At 47.2% G+C, this 26,089-nt stretch overlaps 1 protein-coding gene across 1 annotated transcript; it reads left to right on the top strand.

Annotated features, from left to right (window-relative positions):
• Positions 1 to 230: 230 nt before the first annotated feature.
• LOC121555311 (retinol dehydrogenase 10-A-like) lies at positions 231 to 22,020 on the top strand. Its single transcript, XM_041869139.2, has 6 exons — positions 231 to 1,078; positions 2,018 to 2,253; positions 18,037 to 18,135; positions 20,652 to 20,797; positions 21,423 to 21,554; positions 21,678 to 22,020. The coding sequence occupies exons 1-6, from the start codon at positions 778 to 780 to the stop codon at positions 21,799 to 21,801; spliced, it is 1,038 nt and encodes a 345-aa protein (XP_041725073.1). The 5' UTR covers positions 231 to 777; the 3' UTR covers positions 21,802 to 22,020.
• Positions 22,021 to 26,089: the final 4,069 nt, after the last annotated feature.

Here is a 26,089-nt window from a genome sequence, read left to right on the forward strand (position 1 = left end):
AATGGGTCATTGTTGAACAACAAATTTTGCTACAACGTTTTCCCTCTACTTTCATTCATCTGACAACACTTATGCAACATTTCCCACAGGTGGCACAAGAGCGCTAACCACCTCCAGTTTCCACTACGCGCCTTTTTCTTTAATCTCCCTGATGATCTGACGCTTTCTGACGCGTTGTATTTGTGTCAGGCGCGCCGGCCCCCGGTCGTATAGGGGTCCATTGACGGGCAGACTGGTTAAAAAGCGCTTCAGCCGCTGTTGTGTCATGAGACGGGTGAAGCGCTGTCAGTGCAACAGAGGGAAGGACGCAACACAGTGACAGTGTGTCTATTCGCAACTCCGTCCTCACTGAATCTTTGCAGACTTGTGAAAACTGGGACTCTGCGCGGTCGAGAAGGAACTTTAGAAAAGCAACTAGCCAACATTTTTTTTTTTTTTTTTTAGGTTTGCGTTCATTGATTCAATTATTGTCCGCTTTCTCTTTCAGTCTTGGGATAATTTATTGAAGAAAAATAAGTCTAATAGACCTCTATTCTATTTAGGGCGTTTTGAATTGACAGTATTCAGACTGTTTGTTTCATAAACAACACTGGCAATATTAGTTTAATTCGTGTACAAGTCAGATCGGTAGATGGCCTATTTATCACAACTTTGGCTGCTATAACTGACTTGTCATTCAAACCACCCTAGGCTAAAGAAAAACTGTGCGTGCGCATTCTATACAATTGTATCTCCGTTTTTAATTTAATTATCTTGCTCATTGCCATCGAATTCAAGATGATGAATGCTATGGTCATTCTTGCAGAGTTCTTCGTGGTCATCTTGAAAGTGCTCTGGGCTTTTGTTACCGCCGGGTCGAAATGGGTGGTGCGGCCGAAGGAGAAGAGTGTAGCGGGACAGGTGTGTGTTATCACCGGGGCTGGTAGCGGTCTGGGGCGGCTGTTCGCTAAGGAGTTCGCTCGGAGACGGGCAGTATTGGTGCTGTGGGACATCAACAGCAAAAGCAACGAGGAGACGGCGGAGTTGGTACGGGAAATCTACCGGGAGCTGGACAGTGAAACCCCGATGTCCAAAGATGGTGAGTTCGTTGCCTGAAAATATCTGTCATCCGATCCTTGCAGCGCTGATTTTTCTCCTGTAGGCTACTGTATAGAGCTCGTCAGCTTGATAAAATCGTGTCTGGTCAGGGTCACCCTAGATGACATTGTTTATTCTATTGATCGCAACACTGTACTTACAAGATTGTATCTTGTTTAAACATGAATGTTTTTAAGCCAACTATTTACTGTCGACTTTATAATAGCACATTGCTGCGGAGAACTTAACTTGGATCAGTAGCCTGCTCTGGCTCTAAGGTCCAACAGCTCCCTGCTAAAGTCCATCGTTATCTAATAATAATAATAATAATATGCCATTTAGCAGACGCTTTTATCCAAAGCGACTTACAGTCATGTATGCATACATTTTTACATATGGGTGGTCCCGGGGATCGAACCCACCACCCTGGCATTACAAGCACCATGCTCTACCAATTGAGCTACAGAGGACCACCTATCTCTCTCTCTCTCTCTGTGTGGGTCTATGCGGTACTAGTGTAAAGGACGTCACGGTGCTTGCTTAGCGAGTACCACTTCCTCCTGATTCGGCTCAGACAGAAGCACGCTCGAACCCAACACCGCCGCCTTGCTAGCACGTTACCGCCCTCCTGAAGCGCCTTACCAGTCGGCGCCACGCGAAAAGTTAGCTAGTCACTGGCGCATGTGGGGACACTTCAGGCTGAGTAAGTTTCACACATCCCCAATGGGCTACACGGGTATCCTGACATTGCCTAAGGGGAGAAAATGTATAGGGTCATATTTTAGCCTTAAAGTTATTTTTCGATGGCTTGATTTGAAATGTTTTATTACTTTGCTCTGATTTCAACTGCTTTGACTGTCTGTCTGCACTCCAGAGCTGCTCTGCTCCCATGCTGTGGTGTGGTCCATTCTCACTCTCCCTCTCCCCTCCCTCTCTCCAGGAGCAGTTGGAGGACCAGAAGAGGTTCTTCCCTTCCAGCCGCAGGTGTACACGTATGTGTGTGACGTGGGCAAGCGGGAGAGTGTGTACTCCACGGCGGAGAAGGTGCGTCGGGAGGTGGGCAACGTGGACATGTTGATAAACAACGCCGGCGTGGTCTCCGGTCACCATCTCCTGGAGTGTCCTGACGAGCTGATCGAACGCACCATGCTGGTCAACTGCCACGCACACTTCTGGGTGAGTCCTCCACACCTACTGTACTGTCATCCCTGTCTCCTGTTCCCGACACCTACTGTACTGTCATCCCTGTCCCCATACCTGTTGTACTGTCATCCCTGTCCCCAATACCTACTGTACTGTCATCCCTGTCCCCCATACCTACTGTACTGTCATCCCTGTCCCCATACCTACTGGACTGTCATCCCTGTCCCCCATACCTACTTTACTGTCATCCCTGTCCCCCACACCTACTGTACTGTCATCCCTGTCCCCATACCTACTGTACTGTCATCCCTGTCCCCCACACCTACTGTACTGTCATCCCTGTCCCCATACCTACTGTACTGTCATCCCTGTCCCCCATACCTACTGTAATGTCATCCCTGTCCCCCACACCTACTGTACTGTCATCCCTGTCCCCATACCTACTGTACTGTCATCCCTGTCCCCTTACCTACTGTACTGTCATCCCTGTCCCCATACCTGTTGTACTGTCATCCCTGTCCCCATACCTACTGTACTGTCATCCCTGTCCCCATACCTACTGTACTGTCATCCCTGTCCCCCATACCTACTGTACTGTCATCCCTGTCCCCCACACCTACTGTACTGTCATCCCTGTCCCCATACCTACTGTACTGTCATCCCTGTCCCCCACACCTACTGTACTGTCATCCCTGTCCCCATACCTACTGTACTGTCATCCCTGTCCCCATACCTACTGTACTGTCATCCCTGTCCCCCATACCTACTGTACTGTCATCCCTGTCCCCATACCTGCTGTACTGTCATCCCTGTCCCCCATACCTACTGTACTGTCATCCCTGTCCCCAATACCTACTGTACTGTCATCCCTGTCCCCCATACCTACTATACTGTCATCCCTGTCCCCAATACCTACTATACTGTCATCCCTGTCTCCTGTCCCCCATACCTACTGTACTGTCATCCCTGTCCCCAATACCTACTATACTGTCATCCCTGTCTCCTGTCCCCCATACCTACTGTACTGTCATCCCTGTCCCCAATACCTACTATACTGTCATCCCTGTCCCCATACCTACTGTACTGTCATCCCTGTCCCCCATACCTACTGTACTGTCATCCCTGTCCCCATACCTACTGTACTGTCATCCCTGTCCCCCATACCTACTATACTGTCATCCCTGTCCCCCATACCTACTATACTGTCATCCCTGTCCCCCATACCTACTGTACTGTCATCCCTGTCCCCAATACCTACTATACTGTCATCCCTGTCCCCATACCTACTGTACTGTCATCCCTGTCCCCCATACCTACTATACTGTCATCCCTGTCCCCATACCTACTGTACTGTCATCCCTGTCCCCATACCTACTGTACTGTCATCCCTGTCCCCCACACCTACTGTACTGTCATCCCTGTCCCCATACCTACTATACTGTCATCCCTGTCCCCCATACCTACTATACTGTCATCCCTGTCTCCAATACCTACTGTACTGTCATCCCTGTCCCCAATACCTACTATACTGTCATCCCTGTCCCCATACCTACTGTACTGTCATCCCTGTCCCCCATACCTACTGTACTGTCATCCCTGTCCCCCATACCTACTATACTGTCATCCCTGTCCCCATACCTACTGTACTGTCATCCCTGTCCCCATACCTACTATACTGTCATCCCTGTCCCCAATACCTACTGTACTGTCATCCCTGTCCCCATACCTACTATACTGTCATCCCTGTCCCCAATACCTACTGTACTGTCATCCCTGTCCCCAATACCTACTGTACTGTCATCCCTGTCCCCAATACCTACTGTACTGTCATCCCTGTCTCCCATACCTACTGTACTGTCATCCCTGTCCCCATACCTACTGGACTGTCATCCCTGTCTCCTGTCCCCCATACCTACTGTAGTGTCATCCCTGTCCCCATACCTACTGGACTGTCATCCCTGTCCCCATACCTACTGTACTGTCATCCCTGTCCCCATACCTACTATACTGTCATCCCTGTCCCCAATACCTACTGTACTGTCATCCCTGTCCCCATACCTACTATACTGTCATCCCTGTTCCACATACCTACTATACTGTCATCCCTGTCCCCATACCTACTGTACTGTCATCCCTGTCCCCATACCTACTGGACTGTCATCCCTGTCCCCATACCTACTGTACTGTCATCCCTGTCCCCATACCTACTGGACTGTCATCCCTGTCCCCAATACCTACTGTACTGTCATCCCTGTCCCCATACCTACTGTACTGTCATCCCTGTCCCCAATACATACTGTACTGTCATCCCTGTCCCCAATACATACTGTACTGTCATCCCTGTCCCCAATACCTACTGTACTGTCATCCCTGTCCCCAATACCTACTCTGATCTGAATCACCTTTATTCCCCAAGTACATTTACATGAACCATGAATTTGACCTGTTGAAATGGTGCTGTTCATAATGAACAGAATATGCAAGCAGAATGTACAGACATGGAATTTACACATATTCCACATTCAGTATGTACAGTCCCCTGTCCCCTGTCCCCTGTCCCCTGTCCCTGTTCCCAGTCCCCTGTCCCCTGTCCCCTGTTCCCTGTCCCATTTCCCAGTCCCCAGTCCCCTGTCCCCTGTCCCCTGTCCCCTGTCCCCTGTTCCCTGTCCCCTGTCCCCTGTCCCCTGTCCCCTGTCCCCTATCCCCTGTCCCAGTCCCCTGTCCCCTGTCCCCTGTCCCCTTTCCCAGTCCCCTGTCCCCTGTCCCCAGTCCCCAGTCCCCAGTCCCCAGTCCCCTGTCCCCTGTCCCCTGTCCCCTGTCCCCTGTTCCCAGTCCCCTGTCCCCTGTCCCCTTTCCCTGTCCCCTTTCCCTGTCCCCTGTCCCCTGTCCCCTTTCCCTGTCCCCTGTCCCCTGTTCCCAGTCCCCTGTCCCCTGTCCCCTTTCCCTGTCCCCTGTCCCTGTAAGCGTACTCCTGCCACAGCCTAGACCTCAGGTTCACTCTTTAGTGCGCCCACCAAAAGTAGACTTGATCAACAAACGTTAACATTTTATGAGGGTGTTTAAAGTCCGTTTGTCACCAGTGGGTGGTAAGAGGTAATTCACCTGATCGCTGTATGATTCATTGAAATAACTTGGCCATGTTTGTCGAGTATAAGGACCCGCATAGTTTAAACATCCATTTATTCATCTAAAGTATTTACTACTAAATCTACTCCAGTCTGTAATAACAAAGTGACATCATCTGTTCTTTAGAAGCTCTCCCCTAAGCTCATCTCCATCACACACCCACACCCACACCCACACCTACACCCACACCCTACACCCACACCCACACCTCTGCACCCACACCTACACCTAACCTGGTCTCTGTCCATGATCAGTGATGACCACTTTATCCTGATGTTTACTGCTCTGCCAGCTTTATATGAATGCCTCTTCATAATGTGTGTGCCAAACTCTGGTTAATTTAGGTGTGCTTGTTAATTTAGGGGTGCTTGTTAATTTAGGGGTGCTTGTTAATTTAGGGGTGCTTGTTAATTTAGGGGTGCTTGTTAATTTAGGGGTGCTTGTTAATTTAGGGGTGCTTGTTAATTTAGGGGTGCTTGTTAATTTAGGGGTGCATGTCTGGTCTTCCTATGTGTGGAAAGTAAATGATAACCATAAATAGTTCCTCTATCTTCAGTCTGCGCAGACAGCTCTCCTCTCCCAGCCTCAGAGAGAGAGAGAGAGAGAGAGAGAGTGGTGGGCTGGGTTTGGTTTGATGTTACAACTGAAGGCAGCTGTTTGGCAGGCAGAAAAAGAGCGGTTGTGTCTCAAATGATACCCTATACCCTACATAGTGCACTACTTTAGACCAGAGCTCTATGGGCCCTAGTCAAAGGTAGTGCACTAGGTAGGGAATAGGGTACCATGTAGGACGCAGGAACTTTTACATTTGTTTTCCCTCTTCCTCGCCCTGCCAACATGAATATTTATCTTCAAGACTAGATGTGCCTCGGCGAGGACGGAGAATGTGCACATCTCTGTCCTAGTTGTAGTGGCGAGGATGATGATGATGATGATGATGGGGATATTTTAGAAAAGGTTCGCAGGCAAACTATCTGCACCGTCTAAACAACTTGGCCTGAGCGACGGCTCCTGTGGTGCAAACACACACAAACTGCTTGGCCAGAGTGGTTAATTAAAAGCCCATTGAAAGGGCACATCCTGTCTGTGGGGTGGGGATGTGAGGGGGGTCGCTTGTTTGTATTAGGCCCCATGACCCCCCCCCCCTCTAATTAAGCTCATGTTGAGGAGATGACCACCCCTGTGGTGAGGCAGTTGTGATGTGGGGGGTGGGGGGGGGGGGGTCAGAAACCTGCAGAGAGCCAACTCACTCTGAAGAACCAGGAGGCTTTTTATAGCACAGCTTAGCTACGTTGCGTTACAATCACAATCAGACATATTTGTTTGTTTGTTTCATGTGGTGGTGATGAAGGATGCGTTGACTGATCGGAGTGGGTGTTTGTTTGTTTCATGTGGTGGTGATGAAGGATGCGTTGACTGATCGGAGTGGGTGTTTGTTTGTTTCATGTGGTGGTGATGAAGGATGCGTTGACTGATCGGAGTGGGTGTTTGTTTGTTTGATGTGGTGGTGATGAAGGATGCGTTGACTGATCGGAGTGGGTGTTTGTTTCATGTGGTGGTGATGAAGGATGCGTTGACTGATCGGAGTGGGTGTTTGTTTGTTTGATGTGGTGGTGATGAAGGATGCGTTGACTGATCGGAGTGGGTGTTTGTTTGATGTGGTGGTGATGAAGGATGCGTTGACTGATCGGAGTGGGTGTTTGTTTGATGTGGTGGTGATGAAGGATGCGTTGACTGATCGGAGTGGGTGTTTGTTTACTGCTCTCTGATGCCACAGGGCTTTGAGTGGAGAGACACTGTCTGTTTCATTCTCCATGACACCATAGGATGTGATTCTATAAATTGAGCATGAACAGTCTCTTGTCTGTCCAATGTGCCATGTAGGAGACTGGTTATAGATTCCCTCTCCCCAGCTCCACTCCTCCATGTAGGAGACAGGTTATAGATTCCCTCTCCCCAGCTCCACTCCTCCACTTAGGAGACAGGTTATAGATTCCCTCTCCCCAGCTCCACTCCTCCATGTAGGAGACAGGTTATAGATTCCCTCTCCCCAGCTCCACTCCTCCACGTAGGAGACAGGTTATAGATTCCCTCTCCCCAGCTCCACTCCTCCATGTAGGAGACAGGTTATAGATTCCCTCTCCCCAGCTCCACTCCTCCACGTAGGAGACAGGTTATAGATTCCCTCTCCCCAGCTCCACTCCTCCACGTAGGAGACAGGTTATAGATTCCCTCTCCCCAGCTCCACTCCTCCACGTAGGAGACAGGTTATAGATTCCCTCTCCCCAGCTCCACTCCTCCATGTAGGAGACAGGTTATAGATTCCCTCTCCCCAGCTCCACTCCTCCACGTAGGAGACAGGTTATAGATTCCCGCTCCCCAGCTCCACTCCTCCATGTAGGAGACAGGTTATAGATTCCCCTCTCCCCAGCTCCACTCCTCCATGTAGGGAGACAGGTTATAGATTCCCTCTCCCCAGCTCCACTCCTCCACGTAGGAGACAGGTTATAGATTCCCTCTCCCCAGCTCCACTCCTCCATGTAGGAGACAGGTTATAGATTCCCTCTCCCCAGCTCCACTCCTCCACGTAGGAGACAGGTTATAGATTCCCTCTCCCCAGCTCCACTCCTCCATGTAGGATACAGGTTATAGATTCCCTCTCCCCAGCTCCACTCCTCCATGTAGGAGACAGGTTATAGATTCCCTCTCCCCAGCTCCACTCCTCCACGTAGGAGACAGGTTATAGATTCCCTCTCCCCAGCTCCACTCCTCCATGTAGGAGACAGGTTATAGATTCCCTCTCCCCAGCTCCACTCCTCCATGTAGGAGACAGGTTATAGATTCCCTCTCCCCAGCCCCACTCCTCCATGTAGGAGACAGGATATAGATTCCCTCTCCCCAGCTCCACTCCTCCATGTAGGAGACAGGTTATAGATTCCCTCTCCCCAGCCCCACTCCTCCATGTAGGAGACAGGTTATAGATTCCCTCTCCCCAGCTCCACTCCTCCACGTAGGGAGACAGGTTATAGATTCCCTCTCCCCCAGCTCCACTCCTCCATGTAGGAGACAGGTTATAGATTCCCTCTCCCCAGCTCCACTCCTCCATGTAGGAGACAGGTTATAGATTCCCTCTCCCCAGCCCCACTCCTCCATGTAGGAGACAGGATATAGATTCCCTCTCCCCAGCTCCACTCCTCCATGTAGGAGACAGGTTATAGATTCCCTCTCCCCAGCCCCACTCCTCCATGTAGGAGACAGGTTATAGATTCCCTCTCCCCAGCTCCACTCCTCCACGTAGGAGACAGGTTATAGATTCCCTCTCCCCAGCTCCACTCCTCCATGTAGGAGACAGGTTATATATTCCCTCTCCCCAGCTCCACTCCTCCATGTAGGAGACAGGTTATAGATTCCCTCTCCCCAGCTCCACTCCTCCACGTAGGAGACAGGTTATAGATTCTCTCTCCCCAGCTCCACTCCTCCATGTAGGAGACAGGTTATAGATTCCCTCTCCCCAGCTCCACTCCTCCATGTAGGAGACAGGTTATAGATTCCCTCTCCCCAGCTCCACTCCTCCATGTAGGAGACAGGTTATAGATTCCCTCTCCCCAGCTCCACTCCTCCATGTAGGAGACAGGTTATAGATTCCCTCTCCCCAGCTCCACTCCTCCATGTAGGAGACAGGTTATAGATTCCCTCTCCCCAGCTCCACTCCTCCATGTAGGAGACAGGTTATAGATTCCCTCTCCCCAGCTCCACTCCTCCATGTAGGAGACAGGTTATAGATTCCCTCTACCCAGCTCCACTCCTCCACGTAGGAGACAGGTTATAGATTCCCTCTCCCCAGCCCCACTCCTCCTCAGCTCTGTTACTGTTAGGTTATGTCTCAAATTGCACCATATTCCCTATAAAAATTGCACCCAGTAAGAAATAGTGCACTATATAGGGAATAGGGCGCCATTTGGATCCAGCGGTGTAGTGGTCTGTATTCTCATTAGGGCTTCTCCTGCTTCTGTTTTCTCTTGTTCTTTGAGGTGTGTGTGTGTGTGTGTGTGTGTGTGTGTGTGTGTGGTGTGTGATGAAAGCAGGGCCTAATGAATATGGACAAACCAGCATGTCAGAATGGAGGCTGTGGTTCATTAAAGATGCCAGCCGGATGAATAGAACTTGGACCTGTCTGACCGAGTCCCAAATGGCACCCTACTCTCTATATAGTGTACCACAGGGCTCTGATCAACAGTAGGGAATATGGTTCCATTTGGGACGTGACCGTCCTCTCTTCTCTTACACAAACGCATGCAAGCTGCTGCTGCTGTAGAACACCTGCATGGAGGGAGCGATCACACAAAGCTGTCCTATGTGTTGGGTTGGTAGGCTGCAGCTTTCCTATGTTGTTGGGTTGGTAGGCTGCAGCTTTCCTATGTTGTTGGGTTGGTAGGCTGCAGCTTTCCTATGTTGTTGGGTTGGTAGGCTGCAGCTTTCCTATGTTGTTGGGTTGGTAGGCTGCAGCTTTCCTATGTGTTGGGTTGGTAGGCTGCAGCTTTCCCATGTGTTGGGTTGGTAGGCTGCAGCTTTCCTATGTTGTTGGGTTGGTAGGCTGCAGCTTTCCCATGTGTTGGGTTGGTAGGCTGCAGCTTTCCTATGTTGTTGGGTTGGTAGGCTGCAGCTTTCCTATGTGTTGGGTCGGTAGGCTGCAGCTTTCCTATGTGTTGGGTTGGTAGGCTGCAGCTTTCCTATGTTGTTGGGTTGGTAGGCTGCAGCTTTCCTATGTGTTGGGTTGGTAGGCTGCAGCTTTCCTATGTGTTGGGTTGGTAGGCTGCAGCTTTCCTATGTGTTGGGTTGGTAGGCTGCAGCTTTCCTATGTGTTGGGTTGGTAGGCTGCAGCTTTCCTATGTGTTGGGTTGGTAGGCTACAGGTATATAGTAGTCATCCATACCAATACGCAACAACTAGCCATTAATGTGATTTCGGGCTAGTCATATATAGTTGAGTAGGACGTTAAAACTAGTTTGGCGCTTTTAAAACTTTAAACTCAAAGTGGTGTTTTTATTTCTTCCGGTGTTTTGTCAAAAAGAACAGATTCAAATCAGGGGAGAGAGTGGTTCAGTTCTTGTTGTTGAGGGATTGTGGGAGATTGCTGCTCGAGTCCTTCCCAGCTCTGCTGCTTTCTCAAGCCTGTCATCTCTCTGCTTGGTCATAAACAGCCTGTTGTCTGTTCTAATGTTTTTCCTGAGGAGGAAAATAGCCTCCATTCTGCATATTTTCTTTCCACAGCTTGTCTAGCATTAGATTATTATTACATCAACTAATATCCTGCAGGCTGGCAGTAGCTTTGCCCACCCAGGGTAACAGTTGCGGATGATTATCAGATAAAGTGCTGCCCCGAAATAACGTAGTCTGGCCTCCCCTTGTGACATAGCTATCACATCTCTGCATCTTTGCACTCTGAATGACGCTTAAGTCTGGCCCTTAAGAGTGAAGTTTGAAGTCTTCCACTCAACCAGCACCAGCCTCCCGTCTCCTCCCCCCTCTTCTCTTCTCTTCCTCCCCCCTGTCTGATCCAACGCCACCTGGCAGGTGGTTCACTGCACTGACTCCATCTAAAACGCTCCAAAGTTGTGTGGAAACTGGAGGGAGACTAAGGGGAAAGAAAAGTCCAGATGGGAGAAGGAGAGTGTCTGAGTGGGAGGGTTTGCCTGAGTGTGTTGTGGGAATGGAGCTCCGATGGAGACGTGAGCAGGAAGTGGGTGGTTATTTAAGCATGAGTCCTGCCAGACTGTTAAAACACAGTGCTCTCCTCCATGGGTCCCTGGTGGCCCCTGGTGGCCCCTGGTGGCACCTGATCCCCAAGGCCTTATTCAGAGTGCCCGGCCCAGGATGGGAGTCACCGGGTCCAGCTCTGACCATTCGGTCACGGATCAGCCGGCACTGACTCAGATCCCTGGCGTTTTTTTTAAAGGGAGGTGGAGGGGTGGGGACCTGGGGGGGTTACTTTTTAATTGACTTGATGATGCCTGATAACTCAACAGCTGGCCTGGTAGTGTTAAGAAAATGAGAGTAGATGGATATGGATCGTTCTGGCTAGAGTACAGAGAGAAGGTAGAGGTTTCAGGCTTGATTCATTCCTCTTGTGAATTAGGTTTAAGTAGTGGAAATAACTATAGATAAGTCCCTTATCACGATCTTGATCAGGGTATTCTACAGGTGTGTGTGTGAGTGATGCAGTGTTCCTTTCCTATCTCCCTGGAGAGTTGCGTGGATCCCTGGAGAGTGGCGTGGCTCCCTGGAGAGTGGCGTGGATCCCAGGAGAGTGGCGTGGCTCCCAGGAGAGTGGCGTGGATCCCTGGAGAGTGGCGTGGATCCCAGGAGAGTGGCGTGGCTCCCTGGAGAGTGGCGTGGCTCCCTGGAGAGTGGCGTGGCTCCCTGGAGAGTGGCGTGGCTCCCTGGAGAGTGGCGTGGCTCCCTGGAGAGTGGCGTGGCTCCCTGGAGAGTGGCGTGGCTCCCAGGAGAGTGGCGTGGATCCCAGGAGAGTGGTGTGGCGGGAAACAAAAGGGAGTGGGATAGGAAAAGAAGGAAGGCTGTCCCGTCACTTCCTGCAGGCTAGATTAGATGAGAGGGTAATGGTCAGCTGCTGTCTGAACCACTTATGTGACAATTGGTTTCTTGTCTGTGGATCATGGGCTTGACGTGATGCCAAGCGACAGGAGCCAAGTCCCCCCCCCCCGCATTCCTGCCCGGCCCAGAGAAAGGAGGCAGCCAGGCAGAAGGGTCGTACTTGACTGGTTTTATATGTGCCCTCCCTGGGCTCAGTGCACCTGTAGGCTGGGCTGGCTGGATGTGGATGGAGGGAGTTAGCGATTAGGGTTCGAGGAGTGTCTGTCTGTGTGCTAGTGTCGCTGCTGCAGCTCACATGGAAGAGTTTCTATTCTGTTTAATGAGTCTGGGAAAAGTCTGACCACTGTTGGGGGGTGATGGAAGGGAAGAGTACTGTTGCCCTATTCAGGGGGGGTGCTGGAAGGGAAGAGTACTGTTGCTCTATTCAGGGGGGTGCTGGAAGGGAAGAGTACTGTTGCCCTATTCAGGGGGGTGTGTGCTGGAAGGGAAGAGTACTGTTGCTCTATTCAGGGGGGTGTGTGCTGGAAGGGAAGAGTACTGTTGCCCTATTCAGGGGGGTGTGTGCTGGAAGGGAAGAGTACTGTTGCTCTATTCAGGGGGTGATGGAAGGGAAGAGTACTGTTGCTCTATTCAGGGGGGTGTGTGATGGAAGGGAAGAGTACTGTTGCTCTATTCAGGGGGTGCTGGAAGGGAAGAGTACTGTTGCCCTATTCAGGGGGGTGTGTGATGGAAGGGAAGAGTACTGTTGCTCTATTCAGGGGGGGGTGTGCTGGAAGGGAAGAGTACTGTTGCTCTATTCAGGGGGGTGTGTGATGGAAGGGAAGAGTACTGTTGCTCTATTCAGGGGGGTGTGTGATGGAAGGGAAGAGTACTGTTGCTCTATTCAGGGGGGCTGGAAGGGAAGTTGCCTTGAGGTTTTTGGGAAAGAGAATTGCGAATATCACGGATTATTGAGTTCACTACTAGGGGTTTTGTGAGTTTTCTATGCATAAATGATTTCATACTGAAGCAAATGAAGGATGATTCCCTTTTGGATGAACCTTTTTAATAATGCACATCCCTATGATCCCACACTATAGACACACATGACTGAGTCCTCTCCTAGCAACCTCCTCAAGAATCCACTTCTGTCGCTATGACTACACAAACCCTCCACTCCCTCAAGCCTCAATCAATACAGCAATCAAAACAAATGTCCTTGTGGGTGTTTTGACCAAGGACATTGTGGTTCTCTCTCCGTCTCCGGCCTCCCGTCAGTGTTGGGGTCCTTCTAATTAAATGACCATCTGGACCTTCTCTAACAACAGTATGTGTTCATATTCCTGTTGGTCAGGGGCTGGCACTAATACGCTCTGACACCCCAGCCGCGAGCAGCTTTGTGTGGGTGAGATTGTCTTAGGGGTACGCAGCAATTAGAGGCAGGCAGCGGGCAGGACAACCCCCCAAAGGGGCCCGGGAGGCCGAGTGGCTCTGTTGGGGGGGGGGGTAATTAAGCGGAACTGAGAGCGTTGAGGCCCAATTACAGACCGCTCTGATGTAAGACATGAGCCCCTGGTCGCTTTCACACGTTTCGTGTCAGAGGTCGATGGAGGTCGCGGCCGACACGCATGAGAAGCAGGGCATCATGGGAGGGCTGGGGGTTTGGGTGGAGAGCGGAGGGGTCACTGTTTGCCTGCTATATGTAGGGCCAGGACCATTTCCATCCTGCCCATTTAACCTAACGAGATGACAGGCAGGCCCAGTCATGTCTTATTTTCCTGTCCTGATGACAGGCAGGCCCAGTCATTGTTCTGCTGGACCAAATCAAAACGACCCTCCCTTCCCCCTGTATGTAACGGTGCGGAGTGGAAGTGGGTTCTGGGTTGAGTGAGTTGGCTGTACCAGGTATAGGTATATCTCCGGTAATGCTCCATTTGCACGTATAGCCCTACTCACGATCCCACCCACCCACCCACCCACCGCCATCTTGGCACAGAGAAACTTGTCTATGCTCCTTGCCCAGTCCTGATATTCCTTTAGTCCACTCCTCCCCTCCCCTCCCCTCCGCTCACCCAAGGTACCATCACTCAATGATCTGAATATTGCAGCAATTTCAGATTTTAATGCCCTGGAAAAGTGCAGCTGGTTGGCTCTGCCTGCATCAGATCTTCTTCCAGTAACCTACCTGGCCGTAGAATGTGCTTTAACAGCAACAGCAGAACAAAACAGACCCTCCTACATTACCTCTGTCTGCCAGTTCTTTAAACATCGCTTCCCCCATCTATAGTCCATAAAGAAAGATGGCTGGAAGTGATTAATGATGCCTCTAGCTACTCACATAACAAACAGACAGAAGATATATCTACACCAGTCTGGTTATCAGACAGAAGAGATATCTACACCAGTCTGGTTATCAGACAAGAGATATCTACACCAGTCTGGTTATCAGACAAGAGATATCTACACCAGTCTGGTTATCAGACAAGAGATATCTACACCAGTCTGGTTATCAGACAGAAGAGATATCTACACCAGTCTGGTTATCAGACAGAAGAGATATCTACACCAGTCTGGTTATCAGACAAGAGATATCTACACCAGTCTGGTTATCAGACAGAAGAGATATCTACACCAGTCTGGTTATCAGACAGAAGAGATATCTACACCAGTCTGGTTATCAGACAGATACACAGAGATCACGGTACCATAAATGTATGGATACGTCCCAAATGGCACCCTATTCCCTATGTAGTGCACTACTTTAGACCAAAGGGTAGTGCAGTATATAGGGTGCCATTTGGGATGCACTCTGTGTCTGACCGGTCTGCTCTCTCAGAAGCACGTTTTTAACGAGGTGTGGTTCCTCCTCATAGCTGAACGCCTGGTACCACTCACTCACTTACTCAATTACTCACTCAATCACTCACTGGATCTCTCTGCTGCTCTGTCTTTCTCTCTCTCTCTTACTCTCCTTCTCTCTCTGAACTGCATTCCATCAGGGCATGTTTAGAACTCAGTGACGTCATCTAGAACTGTCTGTGTCTTTAGAACTCAGTGACGTCATCTAGAACTGTCTGTGTCTTTAGAACTCAGTGACGTCATCTAGAACTGTCTGTGTCTTTAGAACTCAGTGACGTCATCTAGAACTGTCTGTGTCTTTAGAACTCAGTGACGTCATCTAGAACTGTCTGTGTCTTTAGAACTCAGTGACGTCATCTAGAACTGTCTGTGTCTTTAGAACTCAGTGACGTCATCTAGAACTGTCTGTGTCTTTAGAACTCAGTGACGTCATCTAGAACTGTCTGCGTTTCTCTTGGCTTCTTGTACCTCTTTCCAGGCTGTGGGCACCAAATGCTGCAACATGGAAAATACTCAACCAACAAAGTCGTCGTTCTTAGTGATTCTAATTGTATTTGAGGGTAATGGGGATAGGTGCAATTGAAACGTTGAATGATCAACAATCAATATTATACTGTAATTTATTCTCTTTTTTTTAGCATGTGTTAAAAGCACAATATAATAGTATTTCTGTCAGTTCTATCACCAGTACTTCTAGAGATGGTAATGAGGAGATGTGGGGCCAGATAGCTGTTCCCCCTCGACACAGACACCTCGGGTCTAAATGAAGTTAGCACCGTTAGGACCTTGTAGCCGACACCTCGGGTCTAAATGAAGTTAGCACCTACATGCTTCCCATCCGGAACAGTTTGGGCATTTTGTGACGTTTTTGTAAAAAACTAAAGCCAAAGTCTACGTCCCACGCAGGTCATTGGTCAACAGTAGGGATTCTTCAATCACGTGTTTGTTTGTTGTCATTCAACGATAGACAACTCCTTTTTATTCAATTTTTTTGGAAATACTGCACCAAACATCTTAGTTAAATGTCAAATTTCACGATTTTAAGATCTCCGCAAAACGTCAAAATAAATGACAAGAGTTCTTAAGTTCTCTTATGTTAATTCTGACTATGTTGAGGAAGTGTATACTGGCTACGGCATCTCAAGATGGACAAACAGTACTATTGACGCTTTTTTTCCCCCCCTTATTTTTCAAGTGAAGGTCTTTTTTAAGGGAGTATGCGAGCACACTCGTTCGGTTCACCAAGCCTAGTTCAGCTAGGCGCCAGCCAAACTGAGGCATGCGGAAGCCTTTAGGCCAGGGTTCTTCAATTCCGGTCCTGGAGGGCCGAAACACTTCTGTTTTTTTATTTCTACCTGGTAGTTAATTGCACTCACCTGGTGTCCCAGGTCTGAATTAGCCCCTGATTAGAAGGAGAGGATGAAAAACAGAGGTGTTTCGGCCCTCCAGGACCGGAATTGAAGAACCCAGCTTTAGGCCATCCCTGTGGCACCAAAAGGCCTGCTGAATGTTAGAACACTGCTGAGGAAATGGTGATGATGGTTCTACCACAGCTACTCTTCTTGTTGCTGTTGTTTTTCTTAATGGTTGTGTATCACTGGTTTAATGGTTGTGTATCACTGGTTTAGTGGTTGTGTATCACTGGTTTAATGGTTGTGTATCACTGGTTTAATGGTTGTGTATCACTGGTTTAATGGTTGTGTATCACTGGTTTAATGGTTGTGTATCACTGGTTTAATGGTTGCGTATCACTGGTTTAATGGTTGCGTATCACTGGTTTAATGGTTGCGTATCACTGGTTTAATGGTTGCGTATCACAACACTGACCTTGTCGTTCATGCCGTTAAACCATATTGGATTTGAATTTGATGGTCCTAACCCTAGACCTATCGGTGCTGTTGTCACGTGTGTGTTATCATGCCTGCTGATTGACCAACAGTGTGAAACATGCCAACTCCAAAGTCGACCAGCCGACAGGGTGGGTGAGAAATGGATATCACTCAAGCCTTTCTGAAACCCTTCTTCAATCTCTCGCTGCACTATCAATCTCCCTCCGACGGTGTTAGTCTTCAATCTCCATCAAGTGTTAGTCCTTTTAGGCTTCATCCCAAATGGCACCCTACTCCCTATATAGTGCACTACTTTTGATCAGGGCCCATTGGGCTATTAAAAGAATAGGGTGCTATATGGGACTCAGTCTCCTCTAGTGTTAAGTTTCTCACTGCTCCAGATAGAAGTTCCACTAAGGCACAGATCTAGGATCAGTTTAATCCTTAAATCCTAACCTTAGACATTAGAGGGAAGTATCGAAACTGACCTGAGATCAGCGTCTAGGGGGCAACTTCATCCTACTCCCCTTCTGTGGTCCTCTGTAGCTCAGCTGGTAGAGCACGGCTCTTGTAACGCCAAGGTAGTGGGTTCGATCCCCGGGACCACCAATACACACAAAAATATGCACGCATGACTGTAAGTCGCTTTGGATAAAAGCGTCTGCTAAATGGCATATTATTATTATTATTATTATTATTATTATTATTATTATTATTCTCAGCACCTCACTGACTGTCGTTGAATTAGCTGGTGTACCCACTGAGACCCCCACGTGGCATAGTCTAGTCTCGCTCCCCTATCGCTCTGAGTATTGTTTCCCCGGACCGCTGCTTGGGCAGCGCAGTGGGTGGACAGAGGTTGAATTGCATTGTGGTCCTTGGTGAGTGAACGGGGGCCTGTGATTGGTTCTGTCAGCGAATCTTTAGAGCTGGGCACAGCGTTGGGCACTGGATCTGTGTGGGAAAAGAACAGACTCGTACAGTAAACCATCTCTCTTCTCGTGTGTCTCTCTCTTCTCTCTCTGTGTGTGTGTGTGTGTGTGTGTGTGTGTGTGTGATCTCTCATCTCTCTGTGTGTGTGTGTGTGTGTGTGTGTGATCTCTTTCTCTCCTGTTTTCCTCTTCTTGTCGTTGAATATCTGTTTATCTTTCTACATTCAATTCACAGGGAAGCCGTTAATACCCAAACTCACAAAAGTTACACCTCCACTAACGTCGGTTATGAAAGTACATTTTTAAAAAAAAGTCCCACTCTTTCTCTGCATCACCATGGAGAAGAGGGAGAGAGAGAGAAACGGAAAGAGGGTGAGGATCAAAGGGCTTTGGCAGAGACAAACTGCACCAGTAAACTAACCTTCCCCTCTTCCCTTCCTCCCCTCTCCTCCCCCCCTCCTCCCCTCTCCTCGCTGCAGACCACCAAGGCATTCCTTCCCAAGATGTTGGAGCTGAACCACGGCCACATTGTGACGGTTGCCAGCTCTCTGGGGCTATTCAGCACAGCTGGCGTGGAGGTGAGTTACTTCTCTCTCTCTCTCTGCGGTTAGTGGCACTATTTAGTACCATCTACAGTATTGCTCTAGTCTACACAACCCAGGGGCCTGGGTGGAAAACACACACACGCACTTTTAGAGACTCTCCGTATCCTGGCTAGCACAGTTTTGCGGGAAGATTCACTTACGTGCGCAAACGCTCACACTGACACTCACACACACACTCACTCACAGGGAGATTTGCTTTTCTTGTAGCATTCCCCCCCAACTCCGGAAAATAAAGGAACAGATGAGGTTGGGGGGCCTGTTACGGGGCCCTCTGTCTGTAGCTGCGGGGGTCTGGGCCGGCCCCTCATCGGGCCCTAGGCTCTGGGTCACGAACAGGCTGACAGGTCTCCGCGGGAGAGAGACATCTTCATCAGGCTCTTTGTGAAACCATCGCAGCTCTCTCAGTATTCACGTCAATTCACTGGAAATGGAGGTGATTTTGTTTTCTTTTTTTGGGGGGGGGGTCTTCATTCGTCCAGCCCCCTCACCGTTTCTTTTTGTGTGTTATCTGAGTCAGTGTTAAAAGGATTTTATGTGGTCATTTGTCCTGGGGACAATAGGAAGAGTGGCTGTCACTCTCTGTTGTGGGTTCCAGAGAAGTTATTTAATATTCTAGAACACAGACCCCCCCGTCTCTCCATTCCAGAGTGATGTCATTTTCAGGATGTCTTTAGGCACCCTACCCCATTGCCTTTTGTTTTTATGGCTGTGCGTGTAGCTTTTGTGTGCGCTCATCCTTAACGATTAAGTCTTTCTTCAAATGGACTGATAACACAGTCCAGGTTCTTGCTAACCTATTATACTTCCTGTAAATGTCTTGAATGTGATTTTGGGGCAGGAGGGAGTATTCATTTAGGAACCATAGTCTGGCAGGCTTGTCACGTGGGCACAGTCACATGTCCTTTATCCTCTCTGTGTTTCTCCAGTCACATGTCTTTTATCCTCTCTGTGTTTCTCCAGTCACATCTCCTTTATCCTCTCTGTGTTTCTCCAGTCACATGTCCTTTATCCTCTCTGTGTTTCTCCAGTCACATGTCCTTTATCCTCTCTGTGTTTCTCCAGTCACATCTCCTTTATCCTCTCTGTGTTTCTCCAGTCACATGTCTTTTATCCTCTCTGTGTTTCTCCAGTCACATGTCCTTTATCCTCTCTGTGTTTCTCCAGTCACATGTCCTTTATCCTCTCTGTGTTTCTCCAGTCACATGTCCTTTATCCTCTCTGTGTTTCTCCAGTCACATGTCCTTTATCCTCTCTGTGTTTCTCCAGTCACATGTCCTTTATCCTCTCTGTGTTTCTCCAGTCACATGTCCTTTATCCTCTCTGTGTTTCTCCAGTCACATCTACTTTATCCTCTCTGTGTTTCTCCAGTCACATGTCTTTTATCCTCTCTGTGTTTCTCCAGTCACATGTCCTTTATCCTCTCTGTGTTTCTCCAGTCACATCTCCTTTATCCTCTCTGTGTTTCTCCAGTCACATCTCCTTTATCCTCTCTGTGTTTCTCCACATGCATCTGTGTTGGCCCAAGCTGCTTTTTGAAGATTAATTCCTGGGTGAACCACATCAAACCTTTCCAGCCCAGCGCCCGCAGGGAGGGTTTTTGTGGTGTGTCTCAAATGGCATTCTATTTCTTATATAGTGCACTACTTTTGACTAGGGCCCATAGGGAGTCCAATAGGTCTCTGGTCAAAAGTAGTGCCCTATATAGGGACTAGGGTGCCATTTGGGACATATCCGTGTAGCTAACAGGAAGTAGAACCCAGCCTGCGAGGGAGGCGGTGATAATGTTCAGCTTTTTAACAAGGATACCTGTTCTGTCATTACTGCAGCCAGGTGTAGGAGTATAAACACACACTGTGTTAAAACCAGAGTCACCTGTGGTGCTATAACCCATTGGCCACAGACGTCAGTTCAACGTCTAGTTTTGATTAGCATTTGGTTGAGTTGTCAACTAACGTGAATTCAACGTGAAATCAACAAAACATTTCACCATGTTATTGGATTTAGGTTAAAGTTTGGTGAGAAAAAAAAAAGATGAAATGCCCTTACGTCGATTACTTTTCTTTCAAAGCCAATCAGTTTTCCACGTTGATTCAACGTCGTCGTAGATTTTTTTTGGGGGGGGTTGGTTGAAATGACATGGAAACAACGTTAATTCAACCAGTTTGTGCCAAATGGGAAGAACCTAGCCAGACATCCACTTGCACCACCAATGGAATCCAAGCTGTTGCTGCAGGGTTTTAAAAGGGGGTACCTGGTGTGTCCATAGAGATGGAATGAGAACATGCTTGAAACCTCTGACCTTGGCAATTTGACTAGTAAACCCATATGGACACTCAGAATGGCTGCCAGTCCACCAATTATGGCGTCATTGACCTAAAATGGTGACGCCCATTCTATTCAGTGTAATTCTATGGTTGTGTCATTACTCCAGTATGGTCGCTACACAGGATTTAACAGGGACACCCTCTTTTCTCTCATGACCCCTATAGGATTACTGCGCCAGTAAGTTTGGGGCCATCGGCTTCCACGAGTCGCTGAGCCACGAGATCAAGGCTTCTGATAAGGACGGCATTAAGATGACGCTGGTGTGTCCCTACCTGGTGGATACAGGCATGTTCAAAGGCTGCAGGATAAGGTGAGACATCATCAATCAATCAATCAGACCATGATCCATTGACGTTTTCAATCAAATCAATCATGATCCATTATATTTCCAATCCGTCCACCAACCAATCAATCCCGACATGATCCGTTAGCGTTAAATTGCTATTCAAATATACTTAGGTTAATAATTTAAATCAAATGCACCAGGGAATCTACAACTAACAGTGCAGCATTTTTATTCAACGTCCACCCCGTTGCGTAATGGGACTGTCCTCTACAGCGAGAGAACTGCCCTTTAGGTTAGTGGCGTACTGTTCTACTGCATTGACTAGTGCCTGGACTGTATGCTAATGTCAGTGTTTCAGCTAAACAATGAGAGCTTCACAGAGCTCCACTTTCACAAGGAATACCCTCCCTCCGCTAACAGGTGCACCCTGGATGCGGCTCCCCTCTTCAGTTTCAATGCCCCCCCATTCCAGGAGCTTCTATGGAAAGAAATGATCAGACACGATTGTCTGTTGTTTACAACCTAAACGCTGTACGTTGCGCGCCACCGAATAGCACCCTGGATATCTTTTCCCCCGTGTGAGTGTGTATTCTGATCTGCCCTTGTTCGGGTTTGTCTCTAACTGTTATGTCACTTCCTGTCTCTACAGGAAAGAGATTGAGCCCTTCCTGCCTCCCCTGAAGCCAGAGTTCTGTGTGACACAGTCTATGAGGGCCATTCTCACCGATCAGGCTATGATCTGCACGCCACGCATCGTATACATGGTCAACATCATGAAAAGGTCAGTCCTCCTTTCTGTGAATGAACTCACGTCTCTCCTTTCTACAGCGTGTTGGGAATGAGCTGTGCGGATCTAAACTCTGACCCCTGACCTTTTTGTTCTCTCTCTCTCTCCTCTCTGCAGCATCCTGCCCTTCGAGGCCATCGTGTGTATGTACCGGTTCCTGGGTGCTGATAAGTGCATGTACCCCTTCCTAGCCCAGAGGAAGGAGCTGATGAACAACAACGAGGCCAAGGAGGACATCTAGGGGGCGCTGTCGGCACCGGGAGGGCACATGACCACAGGGTGCATGGATGAAGAAAACTAAAAGACTGAATCTAGACTGGTGCACTTGCATTAGGCAGATACAAATGCTGACCATATTGTTCCTCTGGGACGATGACAGCTGTGTTCTACACAAAGGATTTCTTTCTTTATGAATTTGTTTTCTTTCTAAGGTTTGTTTTAAAGAAACCAACCATCTATATACTGTGTCAATAGTTTTTTTGAAATCATATGGAGAAAAAAAAAAGGTATTCAATAATTAACTATTTACATAATGTAGTCACCAGCTTTTTATTTAGTGTCTTTGTGGAAATATACAGTATGTTACTGTACAGTAAAATCTTGTCACTTTTAGTTTTTTAAAAATTTGTAGACATGCACTGTAATAATTGACTTTCTCTACATGGCCAAGTCTCTGTGTCGAAACTACGGTTCAACATGGCATTTCCAGAATTACACTACCCGGCAACCCCTGAGGTTCAGTCTAACCAATCACAACATGATGATGCCCCTAATGGTTATCCAATCATACTGTAGCGATCTTAGCTTGCCTGATGTATTTTAATTCCGCAGATCATTTGAAGATATTCCATTTATTTCAAACTGTTCCTCGTAACGTTATCCTAAGTTTACAACATTCCGTTTTGTATTGACTTTTTTTTGTCACCATGGAAAATCCAAACAGCAAATCACTGAATTGTAGATCATGTAATGCTTTTTTTAGAGAATATTTATATTTGGCTTTCCAGCTGAATGCTCTATTTCCCTCCTGTTAGAATAGTGGTACAGAAAATCAGTTAGAATATTGGCTGGCCTACCTGAGGCTTATCCAATTGGGTGACACATTTCAGAACGTCCAGATGTAATGTAAATATAAGGGATATGGAAGTCAGCCAAGTCAGTTGTATGTATCCTCCCGTCTGAGTTCAAGTTAGGGTTGCCAAATTCCAGTAATTTTGCAAAATTCCCAGGTTTTCCAGAAACCCTGGTTGGAAGATTCCTGGAATCACAGGTTTCTATGTCATGAATCAGCCACAAAGTCATAAAATCAGATTTCTAACCTTAACCATACTGATAACCCTAATGCCTAACCTTAAATTAGACCAAAAAGCACATTTTTGTTTTCGTGAATGTTTACAATATAGCACATTTTGACTTTGCAGCTGGCCCATCTAGGCAAGTTGACGTTTATTGGGATGTGTCTTGTCCTTGAGGCAGAACTGAGCAATTTCCGCTAGATGGGCCAGCTGCAAAGTCAATATTGGCTATATTGTAAACATTCATGAAAATAAAAATTTGCTTTTTGGTTTTATGGTTAGGGTTAAAATCAGATTTTGTGGCTGTGCCAGATAGTGACCACTCTGCAGATCTGCCTCCAGAACAAGATTAATGACAAAATACGCTAACTTGCCACATCTAGCGAAATTGGCTCAGTTCTGCCTCCAGGGCAAGATTCATGACAAACTTCAACCTGCGGAAAGGTACTGGAATTTTGCAACCTCAGTTCCTCTGGTTGAAGTCTGAGTGATGGGATCAATCAGCCTGCAGGATCAATACCCTGCTGTACTCTGATATGAGGATTGATTGATTGGAATATATAGTGATTACTTTATCATTTTCTCCATCATAAGACATACTTCCAATCCAACCAATGACCAGCCCTTTATCTATCAGTGAATGATCTGTGAGCGGAGAAACTGTAGCTAGCTGATCTAGAAACACCACTGTCTGTTTTCACATCTTAGTTCAGACATCCAGTAGTCTCCCTCTCTCCATCGTCCTCCACTACTTGCGTCCAGTGACAGTGAAAATGTAAACGTTGGTTGAGCTGTTTGTGAGTACAGTACTACATTACCCACAATTCCCTCCATGGAAATGACTTTTCACTAGGATTGAACATTTCTGGTAACTTTCCTAAAATTCCCAGATTTTTTTTCTCTCCAGAAATCCTGGTTAAAAGATTCCAGGAATCAAGATGTGGGGGGGGGGCAGGAAATCCTGAATCCTCCAACCAGGATTTCTGGGAATTTTAGGAAAGTTACTGTAATTTTGCAACCCTAGTCTCCACTGTATTTGATATTTGTTTGGATATTTGATCTATTTTAGGGAAGAACACGACTGCAGAGTTGTATGTATTTTATTACAACTACATTCCTCCAGCGATGAACCTTAATTCTCTACCTCTTAGTTAACAGTACGACATAAGCCTCTTTTTGTATTTTTTTTCTTAAAGACTGCTCTTTAGTGGAGCAAATGTGGTTCCATTGTTTAGTGTCTGTACCTAACTTAAATTAATAAAGTGATTTAGATTATTATGTGGTGTGTGTTTCCTTTTGGCTCATTTTAATCTAACCTGACCTGATTTCTTAGTTTGATTTACACCGGGATTCAATCCGATCAGCAGTAGATCCACATTAAAGCGCGCTTGACATTTTTTTTAAAAGGTCATTTTTGATTGAGCTGACATATGCAGCGTTTTACCATGAATGTGGTCTTGGCAAGTGCGTGGACATTGCCTTTTAAAAGGAGCATAGCCGACAAAGCGTGATCGGATTGAATCCCGGCCTTAGTTGGACTTTGATAGTTAACACCATTCTATCGTCACAGCAAGTCTATGATGCTATTGATAACCAGTGTTGGGGAAAGCTACTCTGAAAAGAGTTTACAAGCTACCAATTACTTCACACAAAGAATTTAAGCTACCCCTAAGAAAAATATAGTTTACTTAACTAAAGTTACTTTGAAAAAGTAGTTAGCTACATCCAAATTACTTCGAAAAAGAATCTGTAAATCTGAAATGTCATACACTACAAATTGCAAGTTGTGTAATTTAGCCTATTACACACAAACAACTGGTTTCAAGTGAGAATTAGGCAGGTCTGATGCCTAAAAATAAAGGAAATGATTGCCTATTTCACCCATATTATTTTATTTTTGGAAAAGAAGTAGTGTAATTCCAGTAGTTAGCTCTACTGCTACATGGCAAAAAAAGTAATTAATGTGGCTTGCGAAGCAAGAGTCCCCACTTTAAATCTGCAACATACATCTGACTTATAGTTATTATAAATATTTTATTTCACCTTTATTTAACCAGGTAAGCCAGTTGAGAACAAGTTCTCATTTACAACCTGCGATTATTATTTGGAACGCTACTCCTCTCACTCCGTTTAAGCTAGAAACGTCATTCAAACTTTAAAATGTTTAAACAGGTCTGGATTAAGTTGCTCGTATACAATTTTTTGTTATCTTTTATAATTTGTGACACCATCAATTCCACCATTCCATTCAAATGCAACTTTTGACACAAATCAGCTACTTTGGCCACTTTGCCAACATCTTAAGACAAAAAAGACCCCCTCCCCTCCCCTCCTATCCCTCCCCTCTCCCCTCCTATCCCTCCCCTCTCCCCTCCCATTCCTCCCCCCCTCCTCTCCCCTCCATAAGGCCGTTGCTTTCATGGATGTCATTGTCCTCCCATATTGTTCCACAGTGCGTGACTCATACACATAGATATGGGTGTTGGCTCCAGGAGCCATGATCTTCTGTTCTGTCTTTGTCACAGTAACCTCCCACCCCCCATACAGTACATGTGACTGTACAAGACAATCAAGTCCAACTCCTGGGTGAATCAGAGTAACTGATCTGATCAGAGCCATATCATTTTGTAGTGTCATGTAAATGCATCATGATGCAGAAACCTCAAAACCGCCCAACCATGAATGCAGTAAAGGAGTCAATGGAACACAGACCGTTCCGTTGACCAGATTGGCGCACATTTAACAAATCTGATCTAACAAAATGAATATTGGTCAAATCTGTCGTGATTGTATTGTAACAGGGCCACAATGTGGTTACTAAAGTCAGATTTGGATATACCGCATTTGGCTGTTTTCGCTGCATAACATTTAGAAGTCCCTTTTCAGGTTTAGAAGACGTGACTGCTAAATGCTAACTCCCGTTCGTATAAGCTGGTTAGCATAGCTAGCATACAGAAATCGGTGGTGGTAGTCAAAGTCGTTTTTTTAACTGTAATGCAGTTGATTGGTGATGATGACATGAACATGTGCTGGGGTTGACATTCATACAAGCATTATAGTCAGATTTTTACCTCAACATAGTGTGAAATAAACAATAGCCTAACACTCATTGTTCAGAGAAAATGCTTTCTGAAAGCAAGAAAGAGAAGTAATGCTATTCTCTCTCTCTCTCTCTCTCTCTCTCTCTCTCTCTCTCTCTCTCTCTCTCTCTCTCTCTCTCTCTCCCCCAAAGCT

Source organism: Coregonus clupeaformis, unplaced genomic scaffold (genome assembly GCF_020615455.1).
Source record: "Coregonus clupeaformis isolate EN_2021a unplaced genomic scaffold, ASM2061545v1 scaf0081, whole genome shotgun sequence".
Lineage (NCBI taxonomy): Eukaryota > Metazoa > Chordata > Actinopteri > Salmoniformes > Salmonidae > Coregonus > Coregonus clupeaformis.